Source organism: Sceloporus occidentalis, unplaced genomic scaffold (assembly GCF_023333645.1).
Source record: "Sceloporus occidentalis isolate IW3139 unplaced genomic scaffold, rSceOcc1.0.p SCAF_4, whole genome shotgun sequence".
Lineage (NCBI taxonomy): Eukaryota > Metazoa > Chordata > Lepidosauria > Squamata > Phrynosomatidae > Sceloporus > Sceloporus occidentalis.
Genome location: NW_028316984.1, coordinates 169,515,174 through 169,531,901, shown reverse-complemented (window position 1 = coordinate 169,531,901; position 16,728 = coordinate 169,515,174). Strand labels below are relative to the sequence as shown.

Here is a 16,728-nt window from a genome sequence, read left to right as displayed (position 1 = left end):
GTCATTTGCACTTGCTGGGTCTTGGTTTTGGTGTTTTGGGTGACTGGTAGCCAAACTTTGTTTCTTCTTTCCTGTTGAAGTTGTCCAGGTGTTTATGGATTTCAATGGCTTCCCTGTGCATTCTAACAGGATAAATGTTGTCCAGCATTTCAGTGTTTTCAAACAGCATTTTATGCCCAGGATGGTTTAGAACGTATTCTGCTACTGCTGATTTTTCTGGCTGACTCAGTCTGCAGTGTCTCAATTTAGCCATCCTGACTTTGAGGGACAGTTCAGGCTTCATCTGTTCTAGAAACGGTTTGTTCGTCTTCTTGACAATCTAAGATATCCTTAGCAGTCTTCTCCTGCACCACATCTCATATGAGCTGGTTTTCTTTCTGTCCACTTTCTTCACTGTCGAGCTCTCACATCCTTACATGACGACGGGGAATAAAATGGCTTGGACAATCCCCACTTTAGTGTTTAGCTGTATGTCTTTACATTTTAAGGTCTTGTCCAGTTCTTTCATAGCTTACCAATATTAGGCTTTTTCATAGTTCTTGACTGCAATCTCCGTTATGATCAATATTTGATCCAAGGTTTGGGAACTCATTGATTGTTTCAAATTTCTCAGTTTCTAACCATCCTAAGAAGGCTGTGTCTCTGTGTTTAATAAGTGTGGTTGAAGCCATTTTCTTTTGTTGGCAACAGAGAAAGCATATCAGTTAGAATCATAGAATCGCAGAGTTGGAAGAGACCACAAGGGCCATCCAGTCCAACCCCCTGATATGCAGGAACTCAATCAAAGCATCCCTGACAGATGGCCATCCAGCCTCTGTTTAAAGACCTGTAAGGAGGGAGATTCCACTACACTCTGAGGGAGTGTGTTCCACTGTCAATCAGCCCTTACTGTCAGGAAGTTCCTCCTAATGTTGAGGTGGAATCTCTTTTCCTGGAGCTTGCATCCATTGCTCCAGGTCCTAGTCTCCCTCCTCAATATGACATCCCTTCAACGATTTAAACAGGGCTATCCTATCACCTTTTAACCTTCTCTTCTCCAGGTGGGGCCTGGACCAAGGCAGAATAGATGAACCTTGACAACTGGCAGCTGTGTGTTCTTGTGTGTCCAGCATAATTTGTTTGTTCTTGCTGCACACCTTTGAATCTTTTCTAACTTATGGCAACCCTATCATGAGCTTTTCTTGGCAAGATTTGTTCAGAGGAGGCTTAGCCACTGCCTTGCCCTGAGAGGCTGAGGCTGAGAGAATGTGACTACCCCAAGGTCACCCTGTGGGTTTTATGGCTAAACTGGGTATCAAACTCTGGTCTCCAGAGTCGTAGTCCAGGGTTCAAACACAGAGTGTAAACAACCTTCTTATTATTGGAAGCCCGGAAGTGGAGGGAGGCATTGAGGTAACTGAACCCTTTGCTTTCCGCAATGCCTTCTGGGTGATGTAGTCCTTTTTTGCTAACATCAACGTCACTCCACTGAAGAATTTCTGTGACTGCAAAGGGGTAAACTCTGAGTGAATTTGACATTATACTTCGGGACCGAGATTGATATCATCCTAATTCTCCATTTGCGGGGCAGAAAGTGGGAGGAGGAGCAGGAGCACACAAAAGGTGCATCTGCACTGGAGAGATAACCCGGTTTGGAACCGCTTTAACTTGTCGTCTGTCTCTTTGTTATGGAATTGTGGGAGTTGGAGAATTCCATAGCAAAGAGCCACAGAAAGAGTTAAAGCGGTGCCAATGCGGGTTATTTCTCCACCGTGGCTGCAGGCCTTGAAATAACCACAAACGTCTTTATTTATTTGTTTGTATTTGTATTTATTTATTTCTGTTTATGGAACTTTAAACCCCTGTCAGGGAACGTTGAGAACAGAAACCGGACATGACGTCAGCCTCCTTCCTCATCCTAAGGCCCCGCCTCCTCTTGCTCCTCGCAACCTGATTGGCTGTTGGGGGGGAAGGCCTTGACATACCGCCCCAGTATTGGAATCTGAGGGGTTTTTTTCGTCCAATTCCGAGAGGCCATGTCGGAGCAGGTGGGAGCCAATGAAAAGGCGGCATGTCGGTCGCCGAAACGCCATTGGCCGAGGGGAGGCCGAAGCGGAGGGCCGTGATTGGCTAAGGTGTTGGTGGGCGGAGCCTGCGACAGCGTAGCCTGGCTTCCTCCTCCTCTCGCTTCACAGCGGAGGCATCAGGAGCGCCATGGAGCGGCGGTGGTGGTTCGTACGGGCGGCGTCTGTGTTGCTGTTGGCGGCGGGGCTGTGCTTGGCTGCAGCGGGTCGGTAATGGCGCTGGTTAAAGGGTGGGCCTCGCCTTCCTGCGGAGGCAGGGACCCTCACAGATCCTCTCTAGGAATCTCTTAGGTCCTCCAGGGCCACTCTTGCCAGACGTTGACCATAGAGTTGTGCTGGAGGACCTAAAAGTTCACAGAGAAAAGACTCCTCTAGGCATCTGTAGGTCCTCCAGTTTGGCTCTATGGTCGCTCTCTGACAGACGCTGACCACAGAGTTATGCTGGAGGACCTGGGGGTTCCTAGAGAGTGTCCTCTCAGTTAAAAAGAATAGGGTTCTTGTGTTATTATTTGCGGTTTCCCCACATCCACCTTCGCCCCTAAGCCCAGCTACACCACACTTACTCCTTACCATTACTATATTAGTATTATTATTATGCTTTCATTTATAATACGGTGCCAAATGAGTGTTGTCCTCCAGCTGTTGACGCAGCGCAGTCCCCATCCCTCCTGGCCACGGGGGCCAATGGTATGGGATGATGGGAGCTTCTGGAGGTCTTGCGTTACCTCTCACCAACATTATTCATGCCAAACGCAGGAAATGGTCTTATCAGTGTAAACCATGCACATGAAACTGGCATTTAAATTAATTGGCTAAGCACACTGGTACATCCACATGCTAAGTTAACACCTGCGTTTCGGTTCTAGAAAGGCTGGAGGCAGTCTGGCTCCCTTACCTTTTCAGAAGATCTGCTAGATACTGTTTTTAGAAGCTGAAGGGAAGGCGAGGGGTGTCAGTGGTATGGGTCCCTCCTGTTAACCTTTGGGCCCATACAGACAGGCCAGAATAAAGCTGCTTCGGGTCACTTTGGAGGTATGCTGTTTCAATGATACACGCATCTTAAGAGGCCAGAAGCTGCGCCAAAGCAGTGCTCCAGTCCATCTTGGTGATAGTTGGGGCTTTCCAGTCAGGTGTATCGGTGGGTGCCAGCTGGAAGTAGAATCCTTTTGAACTTGTGGGTTATGGACTTGTTGAATAAAGGTGGGAATAAGTTACATTGAACATGGTAGGTGCATGGCGGGTGGCACTCAAGCATTCATGGTACCCTTGAGAGGGAGAGTAGTTCATAATTTGTATGGAGCAGCTATGTGAGCAACCAAACAGCCATGTATCTGTATAAAGACAAAGAACTGGGAAGGGACTGCATATTGAGTAGAGACAGGGTGATTGATGCAATTAACTGGCTACGCTGAATGTGTAACCATCCTTGTTTGATACACTAGAGTACAGAATACAGTAGTCCAACTAAGAATTAAATGCAGACAGGTGACTTGAAGGCACATACAGAGGCATTACAAAATACAGACACCGAATGTTTGTTAATCTCTGCGACACACCCACATTGAACCTGCTTCCTAGTTGTTCCAGATTGGTAGTTTTATTTCAGCCTTTAGAACCAAGGATTTGAGAAGAGTGAGGTCCAACTGAGGTATTCCATGATATCTCCATCAGCAGAACAGAAACACATTTTTGTTCTTCTGTATGTATAATAAGGATTCAGGAGTTGCTTCTTTCATACTTAAAATAGGAAGCTGGCTGGTTGGCTGGCTGTCTCAGGTTGAAAACTTGTATCTATTCACTTCCTAGTCAACCCCTTTGAACGCAAGCCCTGTTCAGCCACAAACTGTGTAAAATCATGTAAGTAGAAGACTTAAGTAGATCACACCCATGATCACTGGCCCTAAACCCCCCCCCCCCCCCCAATCTTCATGAGTGGGTAGTTTGTTATAAAGGTATAGCTTACAAACAGGATTCTTAGTTGTTCCAGGAACACAAACATCCAAGTATGGCTGCAATAGGACTTCTGAATAAAAAAGCCTAGTACAGTGCTGTCACTTTGTAGAAAACAAAAATGCTAGAGATACATCCCAGTATTCTGGGTTCCTTCTGAACCGATTAAGCTGTAAAAGGAATGAGTCTATTATATATGTCATATGAGAGGGTTACCTGCTCCCTTCTTATTCCTGTCCCCAGATTTAACTGCCTGATACTGTTCTGGTACTGCTTTCATTGCTTGTAGCTGGGTCACTGTGAATATTTTTACTTTCTGAATCTTTGTCTTTAGTTCAGTATAGTTTATGATGAAGAGTGGTCAAAAATTAAAAGTATGTTAGAAGATTTGTTGTTGACTTTGATCAAGTTGACTTTGATTTATGGTGACCTTATGAATGAGAGACCTCCAACTCACTCTATCATCAGCTGCTTAGGTTTTGCAGACTCAGGACTATGGCTTCCTTGATTGAGTCCATCTGGAATGCAGCCTTCCCCTGTTCCTACTGCTTTCTACCTTAGCAAACATTATTGTATTTTCTAGTAAGTCATATCTTTTCATGTATGATATGTCCAAAGTGCAACAGTCTCAGTTAAAAGATTATTGCTGAATTATAGATAAAAGAAATAAGAGTAAGATGAAGAACAACGCAAAGAAGCATTTGGAGAAGAACTGAGTGACTTGGTGGGCTTACAGGAATAGATACAGAGTTAGCCCTTCTGTTGTAGTCGTTTGATGTAACAGCATAGTGTATCTCCCAACAGATATTATTCCAGGCAGTTTGCCACCTCTTCTTCCATCCCTATGCCTTATATTGTAGAGATTTGATGGCCACTATTCTCACCAAATAACCAACTAGGTAACTCCCATCCTGATATTGTTCAATTCACTACTAATTCTTTTTCAGTATAGCTAATATATTAGACTGATATTCAAAGATACAGCCATGTTAGTCTGGAAAATTAGTATGTGAAGGGATCTTATAGCACCTTTGAGAGTAACTAAAACAAAGAGGTTAGCAGCATGAGATTTTGTAGACTTCAGTATACTTCCTCAGATGCATAAGCATTAATATTTGCAATTACTCAAGCAGGCAAATGCATTGCAAATATGTTTCAGTTATTTCTGTTGATTGGTATATGTAGCCGTTTCACTTATCAAGTAGGCTGTGATATACTGCACTGATGTCAAGAGATTTTATTTTGCCAGATAAAAGGTATCCATGCATCTTAGAAAACGTTGAAATCATCTACCTTTCCATGTGGTTTCCTGAGAAAGAAGTGACATGGCAAGGACCATTCCATCACCTTATCTGTGGGAACAACAGCCAGTTCTTTGTGAAGTCTAAGGCTTTCATGGCCGGCAGCCATGGTTTTTTGTGGGTTTTTCTAGCTGTGTGGCCATGTTCTAGAAGAGTTTATTCCTGACGTTTCTTTCAGTTCTTTCCTTTCTAGTATTGTTTAGTCCATGGGGTACACCATCTGATCGTGTTAACAATTACATAACTGCGTGTAACAATTCAGTGGAGCTTATAGTAGATTGGGTAGGATTGCAAACTGTCACACTTGTCACACTGTTAAGGTTCTGCCTATCAAAGTGAAGCTGTCAGAAAAATTGCAGTTGTAAATATTCTGGACAAACTTGCCTAACAAAGAAAGTTAAAGGTCAATGAGGCAACAATACAGAGACCAGATATTCTTAGATAGGTTACAGACATACCTCAACTGACAAAGAGGGTCCTTTTTACAAAGTCTTTGGCTCCCCATCTGCTTTTTTCTTTACCCTCTGTCTAGCTGGAAGTTTTCTTGCAGCATCAGCATTGAGAAGATGCTGGAGGAAGGCTGGAAAAGCACACAGCGTAAGTGCTGGATTGTAGCAGCATGTCTGTAGTAAGCACTGTGGTAAAATTTGAACTGGGAAAGAATGGGATTCTTCTGTAACTGAACCTCATACAGCCATGTGGGCCTACCTACGACAGACAAGATAAATTACATCTGCCTCCAGAATACCATACTCAGCATACATTAACAAAAAAGTCCCATACTTTTATTTAGCTAGGCAGGGATGTTTCATTTTACATGTGCGGTACTTTAGTTTTGGATAGAAAAAATTCCTGTATTGAACTCCTCTGCGTTTCCATGGTGTAGGAACATATCCTTATTCTTTCTGTGTTTTTCCTGCCTCTGGTGCCAAATTTTATGTTTGAAAAAGTAATGACCAGGAACACATCTGCTTTGTTCACTGCAGTGTATCTGTAATTAACTGAGTGGAAAAATAGAGGTCACTTCATTAGTTTAGTAAGCAAACATAGGGTGCCGATAGAAACTATTGTGATATTTTATTACCTTAATCAGGTAGCGGCTTCCTTTTCTTCCAAAGATTAAACTAAGTGTTTGTACTAAGTTGTTTTATTTCTGACCTTGAAAACATAGAGCAAATAGGGAAGTTAACTTTAGATGTCTTATGTCTTGTTGTTCATCATGGCACCTTTGAGGGGGGCAGATGTAGAAACCATTCTGATGATGGCTGAAGCAAAATTGCACTTTGTTATCAATGTTTTCGATGGTCGCTAGCTTCTTTCTATGATGCAGTTAAAAAAGAAATTAGAAAATATCCTATAGTGTCATTCCAATGCTCACAACCATTTTGGTAATAAAAAGTTTCTTTAAATGCTATTCCCTGATGAGTTATTTCATTTGAGAGTCATTTTCACAGACACCCTCATGGTTGTGTATCATGTATTAGTAATAGACTTATGCCACCTTCAAGACAGTGTCAGTCCTTACACAGGATGTGGCATGGTTTGGACCTAACAGATTTAAATAGACTGATGGATTTACATTGAAATTAGGAATGGGTGCATGGCCTTACAACTCTAGTATACCTTCAAGTCTGTAGATATACCAGTTCCCACCTATTCTAAAAGTACACCAAGGCAGTGCATTTGATTACTGCTGGAAATATTGTGGCTATAGAAATTATGTATTTCTTAATGGTGAATATAGTCACTTTGATTTTTTTTTTCATTTTTTGTGCTCTGTGAACATATGTACGTTTTGATCTCTAGGGGGCAAGTTTATGGTTGTGTTTGCTTTTCATGTATGTCTGTAGTTTATAAGATTTGCCGATTTCAGTGAGAGCAATTTAAGAACTTGCTTAAGTCTTCTGCTGAATTCAGTGGGATCTAACTTGCTTCAGCTTTAGGAGGATCATGTTCTCTCAAAACTGGGATGGACCCTCATGGGATAGCTTAGTAGCCAGCTTCTCCATACAACAGATTAATTTAAGTCTTCCATGGAAAGCATGAACATTCCAATACTGATGGTGAGTTGATGCCTTACACAGCTGAGGTTAAATGCCATAACATGTGGTAGGATGTTCCTGATCTTGTGAGCCACAGGCCCAGTGTCTATGTTGACAAGACTGGGCTATTAGTTTGTTATCTTATTTAAATATGAGATTAGTTATGTGTAATCCTCACTAACCATCTGCACTTTTCTCAGAAGTATTTTTAGAATAACCAGTTTGTGAAGGAAGGTGAAGAAGGAATCCGAGGTACTAGCTGTTTTACAGATCATATGTTTCAGCATTTTAGTCTTGTTGTTACATGTCTTGTGTTCCAGTCAGGAAAAAGAGAGGATATCTAAAAATATATATATTAAATAAATATTCTGAAAAAATCCAAGTCCATTTTTGCTATGAGTTAGTCATCTATAGGTAAAGGTAACAGAATTAAAAACTTTCTCTTGTGGGGTGGGTAATTGGTTTCTGTATTTTAAAAATTTTTTATGCTTACTTAGTCGCCATGGTCTCCTTAGTCGATGATCTCCATCCAGGCATCGACAGGGGAAGTGTGACCCTGCTGGTGCTCTTGGACATCTCAGCAACCTTCGATACCATAGACCATGGTATGCTTCTGGAATGCCTCTAAGAGAGAGCTGACATCTGGCATCCCTCAGGGCCCCGTTCTATCCCCCATGCTATTTAACATTTACATGAAGCTGCTGGAAGAGATCATCCGGAGACATGGAGCACGGTGTTTCAGTATGCTGATGACACCCAGATCTATCTTTCTATGTCTCCGACTGACACAGTGACTAAGGATAGCCTCTCTCCTCTGGATGCCTGCCTTCGGTCAGTAATGGGCTGGATGAGGGAAAACAGACTCAAGCTGAATCCAGAGAAAACGGAGGTTCTCGTGATAGGTTCCTCAAGTCCAGGGATGGAGATTTGCCAACCTGTCCTGGATGGGATCACACCTCCCCTAAAGGACAAAGTTTGCAGTTTGGGAGTACTCCTGGACCCATCTCTACAGTTGTTATCTCAACTGGATGTGATGGCCAGGAGTGCTTGGTACCAATTTCGGCTGATATGCCAACTGTGCCCCTACCTGGACCAAAAGGACCTTGAAACAGTGATACACACATGGTAATCTCTTGTCTTGATTTCTGCAATGCGCTCTACATGGGGCTACCTTTGTATCAAGTTCGGTAGCTTCAGCTAGTTCAAAATGCAACAGCCAGACTGATCACTGGAACATCCAGATCAGATCATATAACACCAGTTTTAAAATCTCTACACTGGCTGCCAATCAGCTTCCGGGCGTAATACAAAGTGTTGGTCATCACCTTTAAAGCCCTACATGGCTTGGGCCCGAGTTACTTGAGGGAATACCTCTCCCTATATAATCTGCCCCGCATTCTCAGAACATCCGGGAAGAATCTTTTAGAATACTCAAAGACTAGATTAATATTAACTTCCCATAGGACATTCACTGCCATGGCCCCCACATTATGGAACAACTTACCGGAGGAAATCTGTCTTATCACCACTTTAGATGCCTTCAAGAAGGCACTAAAGACAGATCTCTTCAGGCAGGCATACCCACCCAATCTTCTGTAAAGAAATGGAAGAAATCCCACTTCTGATTGTAACATCACATGGTAACTGATGTTTTTATTAGTCTTGTCGATTCAAATTTTAACTAATTATTGTTTATAATATGTATTTTAGATACCATTGTATTGTATGTGGTTTTATGTTGTAATCCTACCTCGATCCAGTAGGAGAGGCGGGAAAATATTATTATTATTATTATTATTACCTGAAGTAAGGATTCATTGAAGTATTGTATTATTGTGATCCTAGTGGCAATTTGTTCATTCTTGTTTTTTAAAAAGATCATGACTATAAGATTCCAGGTTTATATCCCTCTATATGCACACAGGAGCTGGGGACTGCTCAGTTTTATACCTTGCTTGTATTCACTATGGAAGTGGTTTGATTTGTGAGAGTAGCTGATAGATGTACTTCATCAAATGTATTTTCAGGTGAAATAAGTGCTAGGAAAGAATCTCTGCTAGCACAAAAACCACTTAAGGTGCTTGACTACTACTTTCTTGATATCAGGACAAAATACAAAGCATTCAGATCACGTGTTTAGCATATTAGCTTTCTCTGTAGCAATAACTGAAAATTCACACTAGCTTGATTTAAACAGTCGAAAGTTAATCCCATATCTGTAATTTTCTAGAAGTGTGTGATTATATAGTTTGCAATTCAGTTAATAGAATTGTAGAAATCACTGATTGTCCTTTTTTAATCTTGGTTGTTCATCTTAGAAAAACAATCCTGACTCTTGTTTGTGATCCTTATGATTTATCTCATGGGAACTATAATGAACATGTCTTCTTGTTTTGTTTTACATATTGGTATGAACAGAGTAAATGCTCAAGCTCCATAAACTGATATTTATACCCCTGGGGTTCTTGGTATTACTTTCAGTTGGGCACTGAAAAGCCTGGTCTAGGGTTTAGATGTTCTTTGCCAAGAATGGTAAATGGTCCCTTCAGTGATCTGTCCTACAAATCAGCTGCCTGTTTAAAGGAAAGAGTGGATACCGTATGTACTGTACTTGTGTACAAGTCAACCTTTTGTATAAGTTGAGATTTTAGGGTCAAAATCATGGACTTCATACAGGATCTTTCGGAAAGTATTACTGTTTTGACCCGTATATAAGTCGACCCAAGATTTTAGGGCCAATTTTTGTGCATAAATTTCTTGACTTAGAGTCCAGTATATACAGTAAATACTAAAAAGAGAGAATTAAACAAACACAGCCTTGTTCTTCCTCTGACACTTTGCTTTGGAAATAACATTTGTTTTCTTAACAATCAGTGCCTGCTTTTCTGCACCTTACTGTTGAGGTTGTTGCTTCAGAGAGATGTTACATGATGCAACAAGAATGAAACACTGCTTGCTTCACTCTCAGGGTACAGAAAAGAATATGTTCATTCCTTCTGATAATTTGGAGGGTTCACATCAAAACAGTGCTTCCTCCATATAATTCTTGTTCAAAACCATGATGCTAATTTATTTCTAAGTTCTTTCATCATTAATCCTTTTTTTTTACTTGTTTTGTTACTAGGTTAAGATTCTGGCTTAGTTTCATTCAGGAAAAGCAAGAAGTCAAAATTTTGAAACTCGTCATGTCACATTGCATCTTTAAAGAGATGCAAGAATAGTTCAGTAAAATAATCTTGGTTTCTTATGTGAATCCTATCAATAGTATTACTGTTTAAATGAAGCATTATTTATACTATTGCTTCAGCTTCATAACAGAAAGAAAAATATGCCTGGTATTCTCATTGCAAACATTGGTCAAGCTTTTTTAACTCTAGATGTTAAAAATGTGGATGCTTTTGTTTGCATCATCTGCTACTTTGTAATTTCTAATAATAAATAATAAAGGTGTTTTTTGTTTTGTTTGTTTTACTGAGCTATTCTTGCATCTTTTTAGGGATGAAATTTGACATGACCTGCCTTTCAAAATTTTGACTTTCTGCTTTTCCTGAATGAAACCAAGCCAGAATCTTAACCTAGTTTTATGAAAGCAAGTTCTATGAAAGCTAGTTTAACCTGTTGAGACTGACTTTATAATTCCGTATTTACTGTTATTGCCTAACTTTGAACACAGTCTTTTGATGTTTTTCTTTTGCCTTGTTGGTTTTGTTTTGGTTTAACTTTTTGACACTGCTAGTGAGGCTTCAGTGACCAGGCTCTTAAGGGGCCTCACTTTCAGGCTCTTCCATTGCCAGAGTTATCTACCTTGAATGAAGTTCCTTCTCTAAGGTCCAAAACTGCAGAAATAATCCTGTTTAAGACCACTCTAACTGCCCTGGCTCAGTCCTAGGGAATTCTGGGAACTGCAGTTTTGTGAGAAATTTAGCCGCCTCTAGTGCTGCAATTCCCAGGACTGAGTCAGGGCACTTTAAGCAGTCTCAAACTGGAGTATTTTTCTGCATCGTGTTTTGGACTTAGGTCTTGCAGGTTTGAAGCAGACAAGATTGCCATACAACTCTTGGTATTTTTGTCCAAAAAAAAAACTACAGTGACAATGAAAGAAAAAGAAAACTAAATATGGTAATATGGGCAAGGAAGAAAGACTGCTTTTGTTTGATCTCTGCAATATGTAAAATGTATTCCAATGTTATTCAGAACACTTAATATAGGTATAACCAGCTGCATTAGAGATTTGAGCTCTTAATTTTAATGATGGGTGGTGATTAGGTACTTTGGGTTAGATCTAAAGTGTCCCTTCTACAGATAGAAGGGCTCCTTCCATTCACCAAAGAAATGAGATCCAGTGGAAATTATCACTGGAGAAATGCAAGAGGAATTGCACAGATTTTGCCCTGCTACTCACTGCACCTTCCAAAAGTCCGCCAGTCCTCCAGAGCAGCGAGCAGAAAGAGGAAAGAGAAATATAGTTTGTTCTTGGTATCTTCTGGGGTTTGTTTCCAGTGCCCCATGTGGATGTCAAAATCCGTGAATGCTCAAATCCCATTATATACAGTGGCATAGTAAAGTGGTGTCCCTTATATAAAATGGCAAAATCAAGGTTTGTTTTTTGGAATTTATTTATTTATTCATAAAAATATTTCCAAGCCATGGATGCTTGAATATGGAGGGCTGACTTTAAGCGAAAGTTTGTCTCCTGCTTTCTGCCAAAGTATTCCATAAACTCATTAAGAGCCACAAATATTCTGAATATTGGTAAGATGCAGCTACAGAGGAATTCCGTACATACGTTACACCTCAGTATGTATGTTAGTTACTGTGGTCTTTTCTGCTAAGTTATTAGCTATATTAGAGGGTCCAACTCCACATTTCTAGAGGTGCTAGTAGTTAACAAAAATTATTGAGATATCTCAACAGAGCAAATAAGCATGTGACCACTTCAGGCTTGAATAAATAAATAAAACAGATACTAATATCTAACTCTTAAAAATACAAAGTAATGTTTGGAATGAGACATTGAATGCCTCTGAATATCATTCATTTATACTTGTTTAATTTTGCAGATGAAGAAGGAGCTCAGGAAGAGTCCTTTGAATCAAAGGTGAGCACATTCTCCTCATATTTCTGATCCTGTTTTCCCAGGAGAGAAGCACCACTAGGTTTTCAGTTGCCCATACCAACACTCTAAAATAGGTGAACAAAGGGAAACCTTCTATATGATGTTGCCCTGCAACTTCTGTCAGCCTCTTCAGCATAATCAGTGGTGAGGAACTGTGGAAATTTCAGTCGAGAATTATATGAAGTGCCACTCACTCCTGCTCTAGAACATTTAATCTACATATGCCATATACTGTGTCTCATGTAGCAGGGAGTTTTTAAGGAGAAATGCCTCAGTGGTTAAAAACAACATTTGAATAATCTGACTTTCTGTCCTTATACAACTCTTCTTGGAATATAATAAAATTATTGAGATACTCCAGAATGGAAGAGAAGCTAATATCAGTTTGGAATAAAATGAAAAATTAAGGATATTTGGGGCTAAAATATATGAATGTAGTGGGAAGTACATGAGAGGACATGAGTTACAGTGAGCAAAGAACAGGCTTTAACCTTCTAAACTGAAGCAGTAGATGACAGATGTAAGCCAATAAAAGATTCTAAGTTGAACAGATTTTTCAGAGAGGAATGATTCACAAATTCTAAACACTTTTCTTAATCTGAGGTAGTAAATTCTGACTGTTTACTTACATTCTAAAATGAGAACTCCAGTTTTGCTGGGTGAATGTGGATTGTACGGATATGAGAAACAGTTCAAAACTTGTTTTGTTTAATTTTTTCATACTACTCATTCCATAGACAACCTTGCCTTCTGAAGAACAAGTGAAAGACCATTCAGCAGGAACCCAAGTGGTAGCAGGTCAGATCTTCATTGACTCTGAGGAACAAGAAGCACACACTGAAGAAGGAGCAAGTTTCAGGAGCCAAGAGGAAGAGAAGGAAAGGATTTTGGAGGAGATAGATTCTCTAGAACTGTCAACCTTACTAAATAAGGGCTTGGAAGAGGTAGAAACACAAAAACCAGGTGATCTTGTGTGCAGTCTTTGATTTTTTCTTACAGAGCTTAAACTTTTTGAGATGAAATTTGTAGGTCTGGAGAATCTCAATTTCTAAGGGAGTTCAATTATAATTGTGTGGACCATGGTTATCAAAATGAGAGAGGATTCCATGCTTCTCCTCCAGTCACTTATGTAAATTTTCTTCCTTCTCGTCTGTACATCCCTTCTGCAGTCCTCTTGAATCTAGTGCAAAGAACATAGGGTTTATGTAAATTTGGTGTGCTTTAGAAAGCATATAAGAGCTGAAATTTCTCAGTTGCTTGAGGACATGCTTAAAATTTCTTTGAAAAGAGAAGGTTAAGAGGTGATATGATAGCCCTGTTTAAATGCTTGAAGGGATGGCATATTGATGAGGGGGCTAGCTTGTTTTCTGCTGCCCCAGAGACTAGGACCTGGAGCAATGGATGCAAGCTACAGGAAAAGAGATTCCACCTCAACATTAGGAAGAACTTCCTGACAGTAAGGACTGTTCGACAGTGGAACAAACTCCCTTGAAGTGTAGTGGAATCTCCTTCCTTAGAGGTTTTTAAACAGAGGCTGGATGGCCATCTGTCAGGGATGCTTTGATTGTGATTTCCTGCATGGCAGGGGGTTGGACTGGATGGCCCTTGCTGTCTCTTCCAACTTTATGATTCTATGATTCTAGATGAATAAAAGATATAATCATTAAACCAATAAGAAAAGCCTTTATATATCTAACTATAACATTCAAAAGAAAGAAAGAAGACTTGTTTCATACTGTGTATCACAGAAACAGCAGGTGCCACCTGATTTTCACTTCTCTCCTAATGCCATGTCAGCTGTACTTCATGTACTTTTCAGCAAAGCCTTGCATCTAAAATTAGATTATAGGAATAAGCCTGCCAAAACTTGAAGCTGTTTCCCCCCCCCCCCTTAGGAAAATAAGTGTATATGTAATTTATCATAGATGAATCAAGGTTGGGTAGGTTCCCTGCATCATAACATTTTATCGCTCACTCACCGTAAATAACAGCTGTATTAAAAAGAAAACAAAAACAAAATTAGCCCACTTTGTTTACTATCCCAGTTGTAAATTGAGATTTTTGAGACTGTTGTACTGCTTTTTTACAAACCAATATTAATTATGTAAAGTATGTGTATTCTCTGTGTGTGTGTATAAGAGGGAGTGAGTGTTGGCTCAGTGGTGTCTGACTGCAGTTGTTATGCAACAGCAACTGGATATGGGAAAGCAACTAGTGTTTCTGTACTAGTGTTTTCTCTAACTGCATGTGATGATTAGTGTTTGGCAGAATGCTAGCCTGCTCATACGTGATAGTAAATTTCTGTGAGTGGGTTTTGTTGTTTCTAGACGTGAATGGTGAGATAGATATATTCCATAAACATACATTTCTGAAGGAAAATGTTTGAAAAAGCCACAGGTTCTGTTTAACATAGAAAATGAAAAGAAACAACATTTTTATTACTGTAGAGATCTATCAAAATGCAGTACATTAAAGTTCTGGATGCTTAATGTGTTGTGTTTTTTTAGTTTTGACAGCTATTGGTGGAACTGCAGATGGTGAACCATGCCACTTCCCTTTTCTATTCCTGGAAAAGGAGTACTCAGAGTGTACTGTGGATGGGAGAGAAGATGGCAGGCTCTGGTGTGCAACAACTTATGACTACAAAAGTGACCAAAAGTGGGGATTCTGTGAGAGTGAGTAAAAAAGCTAACCTAAGATTCTTACTTCTTAGGCTACATGAGATTCACCTGACAAATAGGATTTAGAGAAATTTTATTTGTGGTTTTATAACAATAGAAACTGGCAACAATTTCATCAGACTTATTAATTTAGTATTTATTTAATTTATATCCCACTTTTCTTCCAGCATAGGTTCCAAGGCAGCATACATTTTAAAAGCTTAATACAAAACTCTTAGTACAGATGGCAGTAGATTAAGAAAGGATAATGGATAGAATTTGCTGTTCCACAAAGTGTAACTTAGGATGCATCTGTACTGTAGAAAGAATGCAGTTTGACACCATTTTGAGTGTTGTAGTTCCATTTTATGGAACCTTGGGATTTGTAGTTTAACATGATCTTCAGCAGCCTTCTCTGCCAAAGAAGGCTAATGCTTCAAAAAATTAAATATCCCAGGATTATGTAGGATGGAGTCATGGTATTTAATATAGTGTCAAACTTTATTTTTCTACATTATTTACTTATTTATTTCTATAGTATTGAAGCATCCGCAGGAGCAATAGCCTTTAAGCTTTACTTGCAGGCTTCCAAGAAGCATCTGACTTAACCACAACCAATTTCATCTTGCATTTTTGTGGGTGTAGCTAGGTATCTCCTACTGAGCAAAATCAGAACTATTTTTCTTCCCTCTTTTCTGTATTTGATATATTTATATAATTTATTTAGGTAATTAATACTGTTCAGCCCAAAAGACTCCCAGAACAGTTGCTTACTGTCTACTGGCTGCTTACTTTTTTAAACAGTTTCTTTAACGTTTTGTATACACTAATGGTGTAATGTTGGTGATTCTTAGCACCTAGCATATTCTTTTCAAGTAACAGCTTTCACCTACCAAGTGCTCAACCATTAACTTTGACTTGTTAAAATGCAGGGAAATGTGTTTCACTCAGTAACATAGCCACAAAACAATAATTTTAACTACTTTGGGTTTGTAATTTATTTTTGTTTCTGAGCATTTGTTTGCCTGCTGCAGATCAAGAGGGGAATAGTTTCTTAAAGTATAGTAGATCATTGTAAAATAGATGGTGTGATGTTCTGTAACAACCAAAATGCTTGGCCTGGACAAAATATGAGCAGTATCTTAGTATTCAAAGTATTAATATTTTTATCTCTTCATCTTTTATTAGCTGAAGAACAATCTAATAAGAGAAGGCAAATGCAAGAGGCGGAGGATGTTTACCAAAGTGGGATGAAAATCCTTAATGAAAGCAGTAAAAAAGCTCAAAAGAAAGAGTGAGTTGTTACTTTTTTATAGATCAATTCCATGCAGTAATAACTTAACATTCAAGATGTCAATAACTGTTAGCCCTGATAGCTCTCTGATGCATCCATAACTGGAACAAGCAGCCTTAGGCCCTAGCTCGTAGATGCTCTATACGTAAATGATAAAGGACAGTACAGTAATGTCAGGCTACTATACCAGACAATTCTTTTCAGGTACTGTAAATATAAAGGGTATGTAAGAACTGCCCACTTGAGCATCTTTCCAATGTCTCTGTGGCCTTGTAATTTAGTTTTTTAGTGCTAATATTTTA

At 39.6% G+C, this 16,728-nt stretch overlaps 1 protein-coding gene across 2 annotated transcripts in view; it reads left to right on the top strand.

Annotated features, from left to right (window-relative positions):
• The first annotated feature begins 2,040 nt into the window (after positions 1-2,040).
• SEL1L (SEL1L adaptor subunit of SYVN1 ubiquitin ligase) overlaps positions 2,041-16,728 on the top strand; it is a 41,857-nt gene continuing 27,169 nt past the window's right edge. Inside the window, exons 1-5 of one of the 2 annotated variants that reach the window (XM_089522339.1) lie at positions 2,041-2,269; positions 12,417-12,454; positions 13,210-13,435; positions 14,980-15,147; positions 16,321-16,426. In XM_089522339.1, coding sequence (XP_089378465.1) covers positions 2,194-2,269; positions 12,417-12,454; positions 13,210-13,435; positions 14,980-15,147; positions 16,321-16,426 — 614 coding nt within the window. In that variant the 5' untranslated portion in view covers positions 2,041-2,193. Of the gene's footprint in view, positions 2,270-5,855; positions 5,912-12,416; positions 12,455-13,209; positions 13,436-14,979; positions 15,148-16,320; positions 16,427-16,728 lie in introns of those variants that run through there. The other variant, XM_089522340.1, reaches the window with a different exon arrangement.